At 42.0% G+C, this 20,016-nt stretch overlaps 1 protein-coding gene across 1 annotated transcript in view; it reads right to left on the minus strand.

Moving 5' to 3' along the window:
* Positions 1 to 5,102: 5,102 nt before the first annotated feature.
* Positions 5,103 to 20,016, minus strand: part of MAOB (monoamine oxidase B) — a gene marked incomplete at its 3' end in the record, with an annotated part of 102,085 nt that continues 87,171 nt past the window's right edge. Inside the window, exons 9-15 of the mRNA XM_079727917.1 lie at positions 18,326 to 18,422; positions 17,239 to 17,292; positions 14,598 to 14,655; positions 12,042 to 12,139; positions 6,893 to 7,004; positions 6,265 to 6,327; positions 5,103 to 5,255 (exon numbers count right to left, since the gene is read on the minus strand). Coding sequence (XP_079584043.1) covers positions 5,103 to 5,255; positions 6,265 to 6,327; positions 6,893 to 7,004; positions 12,042 to 12,139; positions 14,598 to 14,655; positions 17,239 to 17,292; positions 18,326 to 18,422 — 635 coding nt within the window. The remainder of the gene's footprint in view (positions 5,256 to 6,264; positions 6,328 to 6,892; positions 7,005 to 12,041; positions 12,140 to 14,597; positions 14,656 to 17,238; positions 17,293 to 18,325; positions 18,423 to 20,016) is intronic.

Here is a 20,016-nt window from a genome sequence, read left to right on the forward strand (position 1 = left end):
TTTTAAAAGGAGACCACAGGCATGGAAAACAGTGTTTCGTCGATCTCTTTCTTGCCTGGGACCTGATCAGTAGATGGTCGTGCAGCCTTGAAGATCTCAAATTGGGATGTATTCTTTTAAAACTAAAATATCCATAAGAGTGTCACATAAACAGATGTTTTTTCCCCCCAAGATTCAGAATCTCTCCCTTGGACAAAACCAAAACAAACAAACAAACAAAAACATATTGTGCTTCTTTTAACTTGTCTTTTAAGTTGTATACTGGGCCCTATATATAGGACATCTCCTGGGCATCTCAACATCCCAGCCTATTTTTTCACTCCAGCCATTGCTGCAGCAGCCAGCAACCAGATGTGCAAGTTACTGATAGCACGTTCTTCACTGGCCATTCTGATACATGGACAAAACTGGAAGGGAGTTAACAGTTCAAGGAAAACTTAAGCCAGTGGGAGATAAATACACCCTTCTTTGGTCCCCTCAGGTGATCTCTTCTAAGGTACATTCTGCATAGCTCCTCAGAGGGTCCCTGGCCGCACTGAGCCCCAGTAGCCCACAGCAGTGACCAATTCAATAACTCACCCTTGGACTGGCTTTCCCACCTGCCCGGTTTCACTCTCTTCCTAATCCCACTTCTGCTCCCTGAAATCACTTCCAAAAGTGAACTATCTGCATAAAAGCCCTTGTTTGAGGTTCTACTTTTTGGGGAGGACCCAGCCTAAGACAACCATGCCTTCCAATCAAGATAGCCTTTCTCTGGTCAAGCAGTTTTTGTTTTTTGGTTTTGGCCATGCCACGCGGCTTGTGGGATCTTAGGATCTTAGTTCCCCGACCAGGGATCGAACCCGTGTCCTCAGCAGTGAAAGCTTGGAGTCCTAACCACTGGACCGCCAGGGAATTCCCAGTCAAGCAGTTCTTATGATCCAGGGAACATGTCTCACTCTTTAACATGTCGAATTAATGCTTAACTTTCATAGAGGAACACTGTTTCCTTTTTTTTATTATTTATTTATTTGCTTGTGCTGGGTCTTAGTTGCGGCAGGCAGGCTCCTTAGTTGCGGCAGACGGGCTCCAGGTTGCGGCTTGAGGGCTCCTTAGTTGTGGCATGTGAACTCTTAGTTGCAGCACGCATGTGGGATCTAGTTCTCTGAGCAGGGATCGAACCTGGGCCACCTGCATTGGGAGCACGGAGTCTTAACCATTGCGCCACCAGGGAAGTCCCACTGTTTCCTTTTATTCCAAGTATATTATAAGCATCTTCTTTTCACATTGATGTAACAGAGGACGGAGACAGAGCAGCAGGCCTCTGAGAAAAGCTCAACTCCATATGCCCAAGCCCTATTGTACCTCTGAACTTGTGATTCTTAGCCCTTGGCTAAGACCTTCACAGAGAAGATCTATGAAGACACTTGTCTTCTTCCCAACCTGCTAAATTAAACTCTCCATGTAAAGCTTAGACATGTGGGTCTTTCCAAAGCACCCCAGTAATTCTGATGTGTACCCTCAGCTGAGAATCACTGCTTGAGACTCATCACCTACCCAAGAGAAAACCAGATCCAACCAGTTATTAGAGCTACCTCAACTAAAATACAGTCAAAAAGGCGGTTGAAACTTTGAAAATGAGTATGAAGAAAAATGAAAATTAGCTCTCTGCAAAAGACGGCACAGATACATTGTTTTTAAAAAGAGTAGGTAATGTAGAATTGTCTGGTTAGTCAATTTTGATCTCCATTCAGCTTCTGTTTTCTGGCAGTCTTAGTAGCATTCCCTCACTCTCAAGTCAGAAGCATCTTGAACAGAAGCCAAGGCTTTAGATTCCTCTGGGGTGTCTCAAGCTCTCGAAGGGGTCCCCTTGAAGCCCCTCTCATAAGACTTTGGATGAGAAGGTAAAACCCTGGCCCTCCCTTTTGGGGTGGGTTGGACTCAAAGCATGGCAGCTCTCTCTAAAGAGACTTCTTCACGAGTCATCCCTTCAAAACCCCCTCCCTGTGTTATACAGTAAGTCCTTATTGGTTATCTACTTTATATATACTAGTGTGTATATTTTAATTCCAAACTCCTAATTTATCCCTCCCCTCTTTCCCCTTTAGTAACCATAAGTTTGTGTTCTACGTCTGTGAGTCTATTTCCGTTTTGTAAAATAGTTCATTTGTATCATTTTTTAGATTTGACATACACTCAATATCTTGTAATAACCTATAATGGAAGAGAATGTAAAAAAAGGATATATATATGTGTGTATAACTGAATCACTTTGCTGTATGTCTGAAACTAACACAACACTGTAAATCAACTATATTTAAATAAAAATTTTTTTAAAACCCTCTCCACTCTTTTCATCCACTCAAAACTGGTGAGGGGTTTCATCAGACAAGAAACTGGTTTTTCGGTCTTTCATTTAAAGTTTCCCATTTTTGGGCTTCCCTGGTGGCGCAGTGGTTGAGAGTCCGCCTGCCGATGCAGGGGACACGGGTTCGTGCCCCAGTCTGGGAAGATCCCACATACCTCGGAGCGGCTGGGCCTGTAAGCCATGGCCGCTGAGCTTGTGCGTCCGGAGCCTGTGCTCCGCAACAGGAGAGGCCACAACAGTGAGAGGCCCACATACTGCAAAAAATAAAAAATAAAAAAAATAAAGTTTCCCATTTTTGTCTATCTCAGGATTTACCTTGGTAACTAATATTGAATGTAACTTGGCACCTCAAATCACGTAATTTAACAAGATGGCGCAACTGCAATATCATAGGGTAAGTGCAGGACAAGAGGTCTAGGCATGTAACACTGGGAGAACACTGAGCATTCTCCACTGGCCCAGCTGGAGGATGAGTGGTCCAGGAGATTCCTGGAGAAGGTAATTCCTTATCTGACTCTTTCTTAATGTATGTGCTGGAGTTAGTAGTATGACGACTCTCAGGGTGGGCGGGACTGTTTCCGAGGGGAGCATGCTCAAGAAGACACTCCTAGGCCAAATACATTATATTTCTAGACAGATCCCCAAACCAAAATGGTTACAGAAGTCTTAGTGGGTTCTTTAATCTCATTTAGTCTCTAAAGTTTCTACAAATTCATGAATCTAAATGTCACTGTAAAAATTGGAAACTATACTATTATTGATTAATCCTGGGAGATTTCTTAAATTTCACTTATGCTAAGAAAAACAACCTTCATTTTCTAAAGCAGCATGTGAGAATGGTCATTTATGGATTTAAAATATATCCTGATAAAGAAGATGTGGCACATGTATACAATGGAATATTACTCAGCCATAAAAAGAAACGAAACTGAGTTATTTGTAGCGAGGTGGATGGACCTAGAGACTGTCATATAGACTGAAGTAAGTCAGAAAGAGAAAAACAAATACCGTATGCTAACACATAGTTGTGGAATCTAAAAAAAAAAAAAAGGTTCTGAAGAACCTAAGGTCAGGACAGGAATAAAGACGCAGACATAGAGAATGGGCTTGAGGACACAGGGAGGGGGAAGGGTAAGCTGGGACGAAGTGAGAGAGTGGCATGGACATATATACACTACCAAATGTAAAATAGATAGCTAGTGGGAAGCAGCCACATAGCACAGGGAGATCAGCTCGGTGCTTTGTGACCACCTAGAGGGGTGGGATAGGGAGGGTGGGAGGGAGACGCAAGAGGGAGGAGATATGGGGATATATGTATACATATAGCTGATTCACTTTGTTATAAAGCAGAAACTAACACAACAATGTAAAGCAATTATACTCCAATAAAGATGTTAAAAAATATATATATATCCTGATAAAAACTCATCTTGGGAGTTGACAGGTATGAATACTTTGAAATGATGATCTCATTTAAAAAGTAGTTCAAATAGGATTTAATGGACTATGGAACTATGGTTTTAAATCAATGAGTGTACCTAGTAAAAAGCTTTGCACTGATAAGGAATATGAAAGGTCAACTGAAATATTATAATTGTCTTAATAGTTAAAGCATCTTACTTATTAATATGTCAATTATTTTGACAGCCTTTTTTGGGGGGCAGAGGGGGTGAAAGCAAGGAGCTGTGTCTTTTAGCATCCTTATGATATCATTATAAATCATTTACCAAGTGCTCACATAGACACCACCCATGATGGATCACACAATCCAATTGCACGCATCATCTGAGCTTCAAGAAAATTTTGACTCAATGCTTTTAAGCCACAATTATATACCTAATACTGGATCTTGATTTGATTTGTCAAAACCCTTGAAAGTCATTACCCAAAAAGAAAAGGCAACAGACATCTGGTCAATCAACTTTATTTTTAATTACCCAAACGTGTACTAACCTTCGTATCCAGATACAAGGGAGGATACAAGAGGAAGAAAAGACAAGACTTCTACCCTCAAAAAAATTTAAATGAGCTGAAGACACACTGCAGAAGACAGTAAGACTTAAGGAAATATACTGAGTAGCACAAAACAACTTAGTACAGAGTAAACCCACACAAGGGGCAACATGATTAGCGACCATGGCAGGGAGTAGAGAGGGTGATTGGGAAATTCACCCTGGGAAATGGGATAAAGCAATGCACCTGTGTTCTACTCAACAAACTATCAGTGGCTTACTGTGGGCCTTGGGCAATTAAGTCCCACCTCTCTTGACTTCAGTTTGCTCAACTCTAAAATAGCAAGTAAGGACAAGGTGGTGTCTAAGTTCTTCCAGCTGTAACAATACAGGATTCTAAGGACAAATGCAGACATTGTGGAAGATGTGGACCTTACAGCTAAGAGGAAGGACAAGCACAAAGCCACAGAGGTAGGAAAAAGCTAGTTTTTTGTGCCTGGGCAATGTATACGGTAGGATAGCAAGGACCTTTAACAAGCCTGTTTAACTACTATAAAGATTCTGAGACCAGTGAACTTGGAAATGGGTGAAACAGAGTGCTAAGCTAGGTACTAGACAATACACAGAGATCAAAATGGAGAAAGAGATATTGTGTTTTCCTGTGGTCGAAGTCTGACTTATCGTCATGCTCCCCACTTCACTCTACATTCTTTGTGTCTTCATGGAACTTTGTTACAACTCCTTCCCCAAACCCACACACCAAACAGAAAGCAGAAGAGGGTGTGGTTACAGATGCCCTCTCTTTAGACCCGCACAAGTAGCCCCCTTTTGTGGGCCAGGTAGCCAAGAGCAGTTGCTGACAAGATGGTGGTCAATCCAATCAGCCTCAGCAGGCCGGGCACGGAGGGCAAATGTCTCTCCAAGAAGGTGGTGGTAATGGGCTTCGCAGGGACATCCTGGGTTCAGAGAATATTTGGTGTCAGTACAGAAAGTCTGTATTTCTTCCAGTTCTCCGAACGTGACTCACACTTGCCAACCTCTAGGCCATGAAACGTCACATTCCCTTTGCTCAGAACATTCATTCCCCGTTCCCCACTGGGCCCTTTACTTAACTAATTCTGACCACTAACTTCAAGTCTCAGTTTATATCTCACTTCCTTCAGAGCCTTTCCAGTGTCCCCAAACTAAGATGACCCCCTCTTTTTACATTCTCAGCGTGTCATCTTCATGGTAGGTGGGCTTTTTTGTTCTCATCTGTTCTCCCCACCACATGTTGAGCTCTGAAAGCACTGCTGTATCATTATCCCAGCAGCTGATGCAAAGCAGGTGCACAATAAATATTTGCTGAGTGGATGCATCTGTGGTCCACTCAGTCCTCAATCCCATCTCTGACAGAAGCACTAAGACAATGACTTTGGAGTGGCCAGGCTACTGTTTTTAACCTTACACTTGACAGATGAATAACTTTGACCTTTTAGACCCTTGTCCTCTATGATGTGTATACTTCCTTCCAGTCAGGAAAATTTCCTGGGGTTTTATTACAAAATGATAGGTATATTGAAAATGCATTTTTAACCTAAATCTGCTCCATTTCATTCCACTCCTTTGTCCCCAGACAGGGGATACTGACATATCTTCATTTCCTCCCCCCTATCACCAGGTTAGAGATTTATTCAACAGACATTTATTGAGTTCTTAATAAGTCTAGAACTCTCCGAGTAATGTCTCATCTGACCAAAAAATAATTTATTTTTTCCTAATAATCTGCAAGGCATGTGGCAGCTGCAAATTTATCAAAGTTCTTCTAAATCCCTCACCTCTGCCCTAACCCGTGGCATCTCTTTAAACATTCATGGGTTGAATCACTTAGGGGAAGGTCTGTGAATATATACAAGTGTGTTCTATTCACAAGTAATTGTTTTTAGAGGAAAGAGATTTAAATTCATGACATAAAATATAACCTACCACAGACTCTGGTTCGGGCTGCCAGATTTCATCCTCTGGGATCTTTCCCATGGCATGCAGGATCTGAAAAGAAAGCACATCTTGGTGAATAACAAAAATGACACCATCTTTCTCCTAATCTGCTCTTTAAATAAAGGACTAACAATGTCTTTTGGGATATCCATCAAAGACACCAGGGTAAAAGCCAGTGTAGTCCACTGAACCTTTGAAAAGATCCAAAAGGTCTTCCATCTATAACGTAAGAAGGTCCAACCATTAGACTCACCATAAATTTTAATAGCCGTGAACATGCCTTAATAGGGATGAGATCAGAGGAACTGTGGGAAAATATATAAATGAATCCTGAATCCTAGTGTAAACATGTTTGGTTCTATAATATTAGACCTAGGTTATCTCTCAAGTATAGCCATGGTGATCTTTTGCCCCATGGACTCTTTTTACCTTGGACTCATTGTTACTTTTGGGTTAAGGTGTTCATTTCACCTGTGACTACTGTTAAAAAGGTGTTTCACTGTCCTTCAGATGAGGGTTCATGGGGAATTGGCTTCCAGGATCTCAGACATATTTAACCTGGTTGTCAGGCCCATGAGTTGCATCCTTCCCCACAGCCCATGACCCCAGGCCTTACCTCTCGGGCTGCTCTCTCCCCGGCCTCCACAGCCCCCTCCATGTAGCCACTCCAGTGTGTAGCAGTCTCCGTGCCTGCGAAGTAAATCCTGCCCACTGGCTGGCGTAGAACCCTTGAAAGCAAAGCAAAGAGATAAAAGTGGTCAGTCTCAGAGAGCCAGAGGAGAGCCTTCCCACAAAGACCAAGGCTGATCCGTTTCCTCAGACTCTAAATGTCAGGAAGTCCATTGGCAATTTTGGAATAATGTTCATGAGTTCCCCAGTTCTTACATGATCTTTGTCACAGACAAAATGGAATAAAAGCCAAAGTTCACTCCTGCACCAAGAGCTTACAGGTAAAGGGACGGACATCAATGGAGGTAAAGTAAGTATTTGCTTCACATAGGTAAAGTGAGGGACTGTATAGGCCCAGACATGGATAGCTGGTTCACCAACTTTGAGCGAGGGGACACGTGCCCCCAGTTTCCCGCCTGGTCATTCCACCAATGAACTTGGCAAATCACTTCCTCTCACTGAGCTCTGGCTTCCCCATCTCCTAAGGGGCATGATCCAATAATTTTTAAAACCTTTTCTATTAGTAACATTTAACAAATCTGTGAGTATGACTATGGCTCCAAGACCACCATTCCTTGAGCACTTAGCTCTACCAGTGTGAAGAGTTTTACTGCATTAAATTATAACAGTTAACATTTTGGGGGGCGCCAAACACTCTTCTAAGTGCAGTAACCTTTACCACAACCATATGAGGTCAGTACGATTATAATCCCCATTTTGCAGGTGAGAATATGTAGGTACAGAGGCTGCGGTGGACACTGTGGTGCCCTGCCTAGCCCTCCCTTCAAAAATGAAGGACCTTGCTGTTCTTCCCTGCTCTTGGCCCATTCCAGGCCCCCCTCCCCGGTCAACCACTGATCTGCTTTCTGTCTCTATAGATTAGTCTGCATTTTCTAGTATTTTATATAAGTGGAATCATATAGTAAAAACAAAAACACATGAAGGACTTATTCTCAGGTGCTGGAAGTGCTGCAGGAAGATGGCCTTCTGATGTCAGCCCTCTTTGGCAATTGCCTCCACTAAAGAAAATTGCCTGGTTCAAGGTCATGCCTCCTTCCAGCAGCAATTGCATCCAGTGACTGAGCATCACAGGGCTATAAAAACCTGACCCCTCGCCCCAACTCTGGACATTTCTGAAGGGTCACCTTAGTCCTAGAGCTCCCTGAAGGGTCAGCTGAGGTCTTCACTGGAACTTCACTGGGAGAAACCCAACTTCTCTCTCTGCCCACTCCTGCTTCCTTCCTCTCCCTTCCACAGACGTTGATGCCTAGGCTCTCCCTAGTACATATCCTATATGCTCATCTTTGCTTCAGAGTCTGCTTTGCTGGGGAATCTAACCAGCAACAAAGACAAAGTAATTTACACTAGGTCATAGCTAGTAAGTAGCAGAACCGGTATTTGAATCCAGGTCATCTGACTCCAGAGCCCACAGTCTTAACCACTTGGTTATACATCCTCCCTCTATTGAATTATTTTTTAAATCTTTTTAAAGAACTTCATGGCATAGCTACAATTATCCCATTTTACACATGAGGAAACTGAGGCTTAGAGAAATGTGTGCTGACTTGCCAAGACCCACTTGCTAGAAAATTGCAGAGCTAGGATTTGAACTAGGTCGACCAGATGTCAAAGTCTCTGTCTTTATGTTATATACTTTTCCTAGTGTATCATCATCATCACTAGTTAACAAAGAGTGCCCATATGCTACACAAAAGGACAGAGTGTCACAGCACTTAGTTTCTACAAGGGGCAGTTTGTTGTTACCCTGACAAAAATACCATAAGGGAAGCGCCATCAACATGTCAATTACTTCATCCTATTCCAGGTTTCCATTATATTACAGATAATGGATGTGGATGTCCAGAGCTAACATCCAGGCTCTGTCTTAGTCAGCACTGTATACCACTGGGCCTTTTACAGAAAACCAAATGAGTTGGCTTGAATTGGTGGGTTTTCCTTCACCTACCCTTATTGTCGCCATCAAGCAAAAAAAGGGAAGGAGAATAGAAGATACTATAGAATACTAGAATGCCGATAATAATACATAGCATAATCTGGAATTATTCATAGGCAGCATGGGCTGGAGAGCCTAAGCGTATTCAGGAAGGGTTCTCGGCAAGAGAAGGTAATTTTGCTTTTCCATGTTCATTAAACAGTGCTGCTTTCACCACATGAATCACTGTTTTCAAACAGATGGAACCCAAATTGGAAACCTCTGGGAGGCCTGGCCAAATCCTAGAATTAAATATTAGAAGAGAGAATAAAGGCTTAGAGAATTAATCATGCTGACTACTGGAATGTAAAAATGTAAAAACCAAGAATTTATTTCAAACAGGCGAAGATTATCTTCCCTCCACTTGTCATGTGGAAATCTTCTTTCTTTGGGGAAAAAGAAAGCCCCAAAACTGGGGAAGAAAAATCCCTGCCGTTTCTCGTGCAGGTGAGGGAATAGACACTATAGGCTATTTCCATGTATACTTCTTGTGGCTGGGTGGAGTAAAATATTTCCTTATGTGTTTTACCACTACTTAATCACTCAAGTGTTGGGTTGGCCAAAAAGTTCATTCGGGTTTTCATAACCTCTTACAGAAAAACCCAACCCAATATTTCAGTCTAAGAAATAAACACACATTTCTTAAAGTAAAAAACCTTAAGAAATGTGAGTTTATTTTTTTTTTTACCAGAGTTGTACTGTCAATACTGTCCTCTGTCTTCCATTTGGAAGCAGAACATTTACTGTGTAATGTCTAAGCCATGAAGATAAAATTCCTTGCAGTATCCCAAATGTCATGGACCTGAAAGGTCAAGGGAATCCCTGCGGGCCAGTTGTCCTTGCTTGGATGGAGAGGTATGTCACTAAGATATGCTCTGCTTCAGTTTCTATCCTACAAATTGAAGCTAGTCACATGAAGCCTGAAACATGGCCCTGAGAAGGAATAAAGATGAAGGAGGGTGCTGCCATGTCACCACAAATGCCTGATATGACGGGGTTTATCTTGCTTCTTTCATGTGGTCAGGGTCAGGCTAGTGCAGGTGAGTGTCCTTCCCTCCCCCGCCCCGCCCCCACTGACTCCATCACTCCAAAGGCATTTTCCTGACACTCCTTATGGGATTGAGCATGAAACTAGCTACCCCGTGGTCAGAAATCTAATCACATCACAAAACTGATGGTCTTTCTCTGTTGAGAGGTTCAGTTTTGTATTCCTAAATGTGTTTTATGAAGCAAAGGATCCTATCTGCCTTTCTTACTCTCTATTCTATCCTTAAAATAACCCATAGGGCCCAGCCGTGTAACTTTTCCCCAGACATTCCATGAACTTGTTAGATTCCTGTAGGAAGCGTTTGCTCATATGGTTCTGTCTGCCTAGAATACATTTCCCAATAGCCTTTCTCTGCCTTCTACAATTCTCAGGTGGTATGTGTATTATGAAGCCTTCTCAGCTTTCTCTAGGTAAGGCTAGCCCATCCCTCCCTGGGCCCCCATGGCATTTTTATGCCCCTCTATTCTTAGAGTACTTACCATAGTATGTTTGAGTCAATGTTTGATATTCTCTCCTCTCCCCATCCCTACCCTAGCTCCTAACACCGTCAGCTCCTTTACAGCAGGGAGGGCTTATCTTGGTACAGGCAAACTTTGTTTTGTTGTGCTTTGCTTTATTGCGCTTCGCAAATATTGCATTTTTTCCCACGAATTGAAGGTTTGTGGCAACCCTGCATTGTCAGATGATGCCTAGCATTTCTTAGCAACAAAGTATTTTTTAATTAAGATATGTACATTGTTTTAGACATAATGCTCTTGCACACTCAACAGACTACAGTATAATGTAAACATAACTTTTATACGCACTGGGCAACCAAAAAGAAAATAATTTTGTGTGACTCGCTTTATTGCAGTAGTCTGGAACCGAACTCACAATATTTTCAAGGTCTGCCTATATATTGAAGTTTTCAGCAGAGTGCTTGGCAAAGAGTTGGCACTTAGCCAATAAGTGCTGAATGAAACAATTACTATTGACATATTCTACAATCAGCATATCCAAAAATTAACTTAATGACCAGTAGCTAATCAGGTGGCCCCCCCTGAATGATCTCATAGATGATATTTTGCCATCTTCAGGAAGATGGGGAAAGCGCTCACCAAAGCCATTATGTATCCTCTCACAAGCAGGTTTTAATCCTTCTTTGACTGGTTTTCACTAACAGATTGATTAGCCATTTACATTTACTAACACCCTTTTTTTGTTGCATACTCAGCCTTTTACTCATTACTCTACATTTCCTATTTTGTTTAGATTGAGCTCTTGGCATTAAATGATTGCTTCGTTTAGTATTACTTTGATGGTCATAATAATTACTACTATATTATTAATTCATACCTTGTTGTTGTCATCAAATACAATGAACTAAACACCAATGAGTCATACTTGGCTGCACAACACTGTAAATGCTAAAAGCCATTGAATTATACACTTCGAATGGGTGAACTCTATGGTATGTGAATTATATCTCAATGAAGATGTGAAAACTAACTTATGCTCCTATTAACATACTGATTCTTGTCTACTGTATGCCATCTTGTGCTTTCTCATCCACCTGCTAAGGAAAGTAAGGTCCAGAGAGAAGTGACCTGTCCAGGATGACAAAGTTGGTTATTGGTAGGATCAGGGGTTTGAACCCAAGTCCCTTTACCCCCAGTCTAGAACACAATTTGCTTTTATAATGCTGTACCCGTGTTGGCACTTATACAGTGCCCACTGAGGAAGTTCCACTGAGCCCTAAACTCAGTATAAAGACACTTCTTCTGACAATGTAAGTGAACCCTCTATCTAAATTCCTATTCTTATGCTGCCACCTTCTTTGGTTCTATTGATTGGGATTGCTCCTTCAGAGGGCTTAAGAGTCAAGGGCACCACCATGATGCAGAATTATAATGACTTCATTAGTGAGATTCACAAGATCCAAAGGAAATTGGGGATTTGGGGATTTTTTTTTCAGCATATACAAGGAACAGGGGAGAAGAGCTCCACGAACCTTCTTACAGTTACGGGCTCAGATTCAGGGAGTTTCAGTTAGAACTGAGCCCACTTTTACTCTACCTTCCATATTGAGTCATGATCCCCGGGGGGAAGTAGGTCGTGTAGCAGCCCCCGGAGTACTGCTCCTCACACCAGTTCTTCTCTTCATAGTGCACCGGCTGCAAGGCAGAGGGACAAAAACTCAAAGGAGACTCAAAGGAAGCAATCTAGTCTCGAATAAATCAAACACAGTCCAGTAGGCTTCCTATTGGACAATCAGTATCTGTCTGAAATAGAGCCTTATTATCCTGATGTTTTTAGAGATAGGACTTTGGGCAGGTAAATGTCCTTGGTGATAGACTTCTAAGAAATTCTGACTTAGAAAATTTTCTCACTTGGTTCATTCATGTCCCAGGTACTGTTCATAAGCTGCAATTGTCTGGCTCTATGTTTAAATTGGCCTTATGTATTAAGAAGTTTTTAGTGCCTAATGGTTTCAAGACAAGATTTAAAAGGGATTTATGCTTACTGGAGTAAGGAGGATGAGAAAAGTAGAAAAGCGTGCCTGTTAAGGAAAAAGAATGACCAGATTCATGTTTTTCACGCAAGTCAACTTCGTTAAGAGAAGCTAGAACAGACGGATTAATGTTTTCATGGGATGTAGGCACTTCTGTTGATGGCGATGCCGGAAGCTATCGGTCTGAAAAGTATGTTTTTGCCATGAACAGGCAAAACATTAGCTGAGATTTTGCAAAGTTCAAGCTCTTTATTACAATAACTAAACATAAGTGTTATCATTAGGTATTATTTTGAAAAGATAAAATCAACATGGCAAGTCTTAAGAGAAAAATGTGAGCATAAAAATAGACTTGGAAAAGATGTTTTGTTTTAAAAATTTGCAGTCACACATGGGACTTCGGATAGTCATTTGTAACGAATCCTATTTACAAAAGCACGAGGCCCTGTCTGAGGGGTGTAAGTTGCTCTGATGCCTCAGACCCGGCCCTCTTCCATCTCGTGAGCATCCTTCTCTGGCTGTCTCCAGCCAGCCGATCGGAAGAAAGGTTGGACTTCATCTTTCACCTTTCCTTGCTCCCAGGACACACACCAAACAACAGCACGACCAACTCGTTTTTTTTTTTCTTGGCCACGCCTTGTGGCTTGTGGGATCTTAGTTCCCCTACCAGGGATCGAAGCCGGTCCCTCAGCAGTGAGAGCTCAGAGTCCTAACCACTGGACGGCCAGGAATTCCCAGGACCAACTCATTTTTATCACCAGCAATTAATCATCCACATTCTTCTTAGGAAAAGAGACTTTCCCATATTAAAAATGATCAACTTTTGGGGAACTTGAGCACAACTGCTTTCCCCTCCCACTGGGGTTTTCCCTGAACAACCATCTCACAGGTTGTCGGAGAATCCTCAGTTCTGCACTGCCTCAGCCTGAGGGTGTCTCAGAACATAACTTCAAAAAAGCTTGAGAATCTACCAGGGAGAAGTATCTTGAACCGAATATTTAAACAGAAAGACCAGTCAATTTTAGCAGCTGTGGTAGGATTAATTTTTAATGTGTATCTACTTTGGGTCTTGCTACCTCACTCATATTACACTTGTGCCCAGAGGCTATGCTTATATTTAAACTTGTTAAATGGTATATGAAAGCAAAGAATGAAACAAAACACATTCTTCATTATTATTATGTTTCTCTCCAAACCAATCAATTCATCATTCTTGTTCATTTACTGAGGAGGAATCCCCCAAACCTTCAAGAGCATGTGTTTCACCTATAACAAGTAACTCTTGCTTTAAAAGGATGAACAAAAATGACAAATTCAAAAGCCACAACAACTTGACTAGGAGGAAGCAAGCCACTGCAAAGTTGAGCAAAATAAGTGTTTGAGGGATAAGATGAAGCCATGTAGCTGTTCAACTAGGTCATGGCGTGCCCTGCAGAGATTTGGATTTAAGAGGCTTAACAAGTTAAACATTCTTAGCCCCTTTATTAGATTTGTCTCATGCTTTAACTGCTCATTTGTACATCCTTTTCCATTGTCTTCAAGTGCTGCACGGATAACTGGATTTAATAATAGCTTTCAAAAGGTGATGTAATCCGTGTCAAAACATTAAAAACCCAGCAGTTGTGAATGGAACGAGAATGTCGGTTCATTGTTTTAAATACTGATGAAGAAGGTCGTTATGGCTACTGGTTATGGGCCCTTTGGGCCCTTTGACTATCACCAAATGCCCCTACCGCACTGCCTCCCTACCCATCCCATCCCACCTTTAACCACCCAGTGGGGAGGGGAACGACTTTGAATTTGAACATCACAGCTTCCTCAGGCTACCTGCCAAGATGTCTAGGAAACTCAGCTGACAGGGATCACCTTGAACTCAGGGACAAGGGTAGCACCACCTAAAACACATCAGTGTTGCAGGGTGCCTAAGCTGCCACTAGCACAGCCAGGGCCCATACTCTCTGGGACAACTCATAAGTTTACCAACTCTGGTGCAGACTCCTCCGAGAATAGATCAGGGAAAACTTGAGCTCTAGAGCTCTTCTTGCACAAGCCCATCCCTGCTAGCCCCCTGACAACAAAGCAAGATCTCTCTCCCTTAGGGAAGGGTTGGGAAGCCTTACGTGCAAAGCTTCTTGTGAGCCCAGAACTTTTGCATAGAGGTCACAAAGTTTCTTCAACCTATGGGAAGAGAGGGGGAAAAATAAGTGAAAATGAAAAAGGAAGAGAAAGTCAAAGAGGTACCTATGATTCCCATCATTCAAAAAGATTCTGAGCTATTGCTTCCACTTGACATTTCATTTTAATTTTTCAAAACAAGGCACCTTGGTCTAGTTCCAATATCTTAAATCTGTCAGGTCACAAATAGTTTTTTGTTTGTTTGTTTTTTGCGGTATGCGGGCCTCTCACTGTTGTGGCCTCTCCCTCTGCGGAGCACAGGCTCCGGACGCACAGGCCCAGCGGCCATGGCTCACGGGCCCAGCCGCTCCGAGGCACGTGGGATCCTCCCAGACCGGGGCACGAACCCATGTCCCCTGCATCAGCAGGTGGACTCGCAACCACTGCGCCACCAGGGAAGCCCCCACAAATAGTTTTAAAGAAAAGAAAGTGATGCATTGCCTGCATCACGGGGGGCACACAGCAATTTGTTCATTCATTCAAGAAAACACTGTGTACCTGCTGTCAATTTCCTAAACACTGGAGATTCTGGGAGGACTGAGACATGATTCCTGCTCACCTTCCTTTCTCTCGCCATCCCACGAAGAGGAAATGGGCAAAGCGGAGCAGGAAAAGCTTCGAATTCTGTTTCTGCCTCTTCCATGCTATGAGGTCTTGAGCAGGTTACTTAAACTCTCTGACCTTTAGTTTTATCAACAAACTCACCTGATTTTTTTCACTAATGGTGGTAAAACAATGTGGTCTCAGGATCAGCAACAGCGGCTGCATCACCCAGAAACTTGTTAGAAATGCAGATTCTCAGACCTCATCCCAGACCTTCTAACTCAGAAACAGCAGTGGCAGCAACTGTGTTTTCATAAACCTTCCAGGTGATTATGTTTGAGAACCACTGATACAGAGCATATAAAGTTTCCAGCTCAATAACTGGTACATACGTAATAAATGCTCAATAAATGGTAGCTCTTAAATTTAGTCTTATGGGGGAATTGGATGTAAGCCATAAGTTATAATTAGTCAGTTACGGTATGAGATTAGACTTATTTCCATTCTGATTTTTATAGAATAGTATTGTTAAAGGGGATCTTACAGGTGATTTAGAGTTAGGCCAATGATTTCAAAAGTATTATTATTATTATTATTTTATTTTTAATTTTTTTAAGTGTATTTTTTAATTATTTATTTACTTTTGGCTGCATTGGGTCTTTGTTGCTGTGCGCGGGCTTTCTCTAGTTGCGTTGAGCGGGGGCTACACTTTGTTGCTGTGTGCAGGCTTCTCATTGCGTTGGCTTCTCTTGTTGCGGAGCATGAGCTCTAGGCGCGCGGGCTTCAGTAGTTGCGGCGCGCGGGCTTCAGTAGTTGTGGCTCACGGGCTTAGTCGCTCCGCGGCATGTAGGATCTTCCCGGACCAGGGCTCAAACCCGTGTCCCCTGCTTTGGCAGGCGGATTCTTAACCACTGCACCACCAGGGGAATCCCTATTATTATTTTAAACCCAGGAGCTCTTTCTACAAACAAAAGTATATGAAAATGCCTTATTTCCCCACCCTTCTTCCCTCTCTTCCATCCCTCCTTCCTTCCTTCTTTCTCCCCCTCCACCATCTCTCTCTCTCTCTCTCATTTTTTTCCTTCCTTGTTTCTTTCTAATTTGTTTTTACATAAATGGACTACTTTGGCACAAGCAGAGGAACAGTCAGACAGAGTAAAGAAAATTAAATTCAGGAGTAGAATCAAATACATAAGGGAATTTAGAATCATAAAGGTGGGTATTCTAAACCCATGACAAAAAGACAGATTATTCAATAAAATGGCACTGGGACAAATGGTTACCCATGAAAGAAATAAAGTTGGACTCCTATGCGACTTCTTACACCAAAATATATTTCAGAAGGATCAAAGCTTTACACATAATAGAGGAAACCAGAAAAGTAATGGAAAATGGGTAATTTAAAACATAACCTTGGAATGGGAAAGTCTTTTCTATGCATGATAGACCATTTGGAAGCAATGATTTTAAAAACTGATCAACCTAATTTTATAAAAAGTTAAACTTTTATTATAGTATAAAATGGATAAGCCATAAATATGATCAAAAGACAAATTGGGAAAAGATCTGTCCCAGGCACTGTTCTAGGCACTGGAGATCCAGCAGTGAACCCACCAGACAAAACTTCCTACCTTCGTGGATGTTAATATTCTAGTGGGGACCTTTTTTTTTTTTCAGCTTCTGGGCTATATCCATTTTTGTATCCTCCATAGCTCCTTGCATGGTATCTTACGTACGATAAACTCAATAAATATTATTTCGAATGCTTGGTTCTTCAGTTATCAGCATTGTGCCTTTATACAAGACCCTCATAATGAACATAACAGACATGTTGTGTTGGGAATACACATAGTATTAAGCAGTCTTTAAGTTTAAAAGTTAAGCAAAGTTGAAAGTGGGTAGAAAGAAGAAAAGAAGTAGGAAGGAAAGGGAGATGGAGTACAGAGGTGGGCAGGAAGGAAGAGAGGCGCAGAGGAAATAACGGAGGAGTGAGGGAGGGAGAGAAAGAGGGAGGGAAGAAACAGGAGGTACTTTTTCCCCTACCTTTCCTCTTTGGTAAGACGGGTCAGTTTTCTGGCTTTGTGAGCAAGAATAAATCTAAAACATACAAACAAGAAAAAGGAGGGGAAATCAATGGCTGCTTTCATCCTGGCCTCATTTCTATAGCTACACATATGCCTAGTGTACAAGTTAAAAGTGAACCAGAAGAAACAAATCATACACTATATAATTTTATGTTCCATGTTTTACTATTTCCTGGTTACATTCCTGACACTAAAAGGCACCTTCTAGTTTTAGGGATTCAAGGGACTCAGAACAGATGACTGGCCATAATTTTTGCCTGGGATAATACCATGACTGACCCATCTCCCACTGCATGGCTGGTGCTCAACAGGAATATGCCCTGGGTCTCAAATATCTATCTTAGATGTGTCTGAGACTTTCCATTTTCATCCAGCCCTTTCTCTTTGGTTCTATCTTCAAGATGGTATCTCCCTAGTGCCCAGCCTTTTAGAATCCACCTCCATGTCTAGCCCTACGATTGCCTTCAACTTACCAACTAGCTTTGATCTCCCTGTTTTGACCCTTGGCTCTGTGAAATAAACTCATACAGATCCTGAGACCCATCTCAATTTTGGCTGCTCCAGGTAACCAACGCCCATGACATCCCCATCTGTGCTGCTCTTCCCTGCCAAGCTGAGAACTGGGCTGGTCTTCGCCCCGCTCTAGTGGGACCTGGAAAATCTCAGCATCCCATGTAAATACCATGGATGCCTCCACAGCCTCCACAAGAAGCCCTCTTAGTGAAACACCCTAAGTCAAATCTTCATATCATGTTTTCACAAAAGATAGCTTACCAGAATATATCAACCCCCAGTATTAAACATGAAGCAGAAAACTAGTATAACAAACTTTCAAACGTTATTGGTATTCTAATTCCTTTCTAAATATTAATTTGTTTGAAGACATTGTTTTTTTAAAAAGCAATAAGATTTTTCCTACTGCTGAATTTGGAGAAGAGTGACGTTGGGTAAAAAATTATTGAACAAAGTTTGGGGCACATTTATTAACAGTATAGGAATACGTTGTCAACATGGAAGATCATCACACCACCATAAGCATGCCTTACCCTATTATGGCGGCATAGGTGCCATCAGGTTTGGTATCATCCAACGTGTAGGCAACTGGAGCTTCCTCTCCTTCGATAATCATGCTTCCACAGTAATCTTGGAGAAGAGTAAAATGGAAAAAAGCATCATCACCCTATCAAGCTACCCTTAGCAGTTACAATGAAGCACACATTTTTCAACTTGAGAAGCCCAAAGGCTGAAAATAAGATATTATACCCTAAATATACAAAGTCAAACCAAGCTGATGTCAAAAGTAAGGCTGGGCTTCCCGGGTGGCGCAGTGGTTGAGAGTCCGCCTGCCGATGCAGGAGACACGGGTTCGTGCCCCGGTCTGGGAGGATCCCACATGCCGCAGAGCAGCTGGGCCCTTGAGCCATGGCCGCTGAGCCTGCGCGTCCGGAGCCTGTGCTCCGCAACGCAAGAGGCCACAACGGTGAGAGGCCCGCGTATCGCCAAAAAAAAAAAAAAAGGAAGGCTTTTCATTTGGTGAAAAACTCAAACGGTAAGCCCCTCTCTGCAAAGCAGCAATGTGATATTATGAATTAATCCAGGCCAACATTTAATGAAATCTTGTTTTCCTTGCTGTTAATATGTGTGCCTCTCTTTCCTCTTTCACAGGAAATCAGATAAAACCAAAGATGTGTTCAAGAAACGCTACTCTATTACTGTAAAATAGAAGGGACTGAACATTCACCTTTTATGAGGAACCACTTATTCGATGCTAACTAGTTCGTGATTATCTAGAGACAGGGCAGAGAGGACACAGATGACTAAAATGCACAGGGTCCCTCCACTTTTCCACCCTCCTCCTTAAAAGGGAGGGGATATATGTATACACATAGCTGATTCACTTTGTTGTACAGCAGAAACTAACACACCATTGTAAAGCAACTATACTCCATGCCTCTCTCTCGCTTTGTCACAGCTTACCCTTCCCCCTCCCCATATCCTCAAGTCCATTCTCAAGTAGGTCTGTGTCTTTATTCCTGTTTTTACCCCTAGGTTCCTCATGACATTTTTTTTCTTAAATTCCATATATATGTGTTAGCATACGGTATTTGTCTTTCTGACTTACTTCACTCTGTATGACAGACTCTAGGTCTATCCACCTCATTACAAATAGCTCAATTTCATTTCTTTTTATGGCTGAGTAATATTCCATTGTATATATGTGCCACATCTTCTTTATCCATTCATCCGATGATGGACACTTATATATACACTACCAAGCGTAAGGTAGATAGCTAGTGGGGAGCAGCCGTATAGCACAGGGAGATCAGCTCAGTGCTTTGTGACCGCCTGGAGGGGTGGGATAGGGAGGGTGGGAGGGAGGGAGACGCAAGAGGGAAGGGATATGGGAACAGATGTATATGTATAACTGATTCACTTTGTTATAAAGCAGAAACTACTAGTAAAAAAAAAAGCAACTATACTCCAATAAAAATAAATAAATAAAAAGAAAAAAGATATCTTTGCTGGATATAGAAAAAATAATAATAAAATAAAATGCACAGAGTCCCAAACCCTCATTTCAAACAGGACCTCCAGAACACCTTGGAAAACAATTTCAGCTCATTCTGCACAAAAGAGCTTCTCTCGTTCCCCTCCTGAACAAAATATATGTAATTTCAACAAAAGAATACAACAGAGCAATGGTGAAAATGTCAGGGCAGAATCTGAAATGTTATAA

This window comes from Hyperoodon ampullatus, assembly GCF_949752795.1.
Source record: "Hyperoodon ampullatus genome assembly, chromosome: X".
Taxonomy (NCBI): domain Eukaryota; kingdom Metazoa; phylum Chordata; class Mammalia; order Artiodactyla; family Ziphiidae; genus Hyperoodon; species Hyperoodon ampullatus.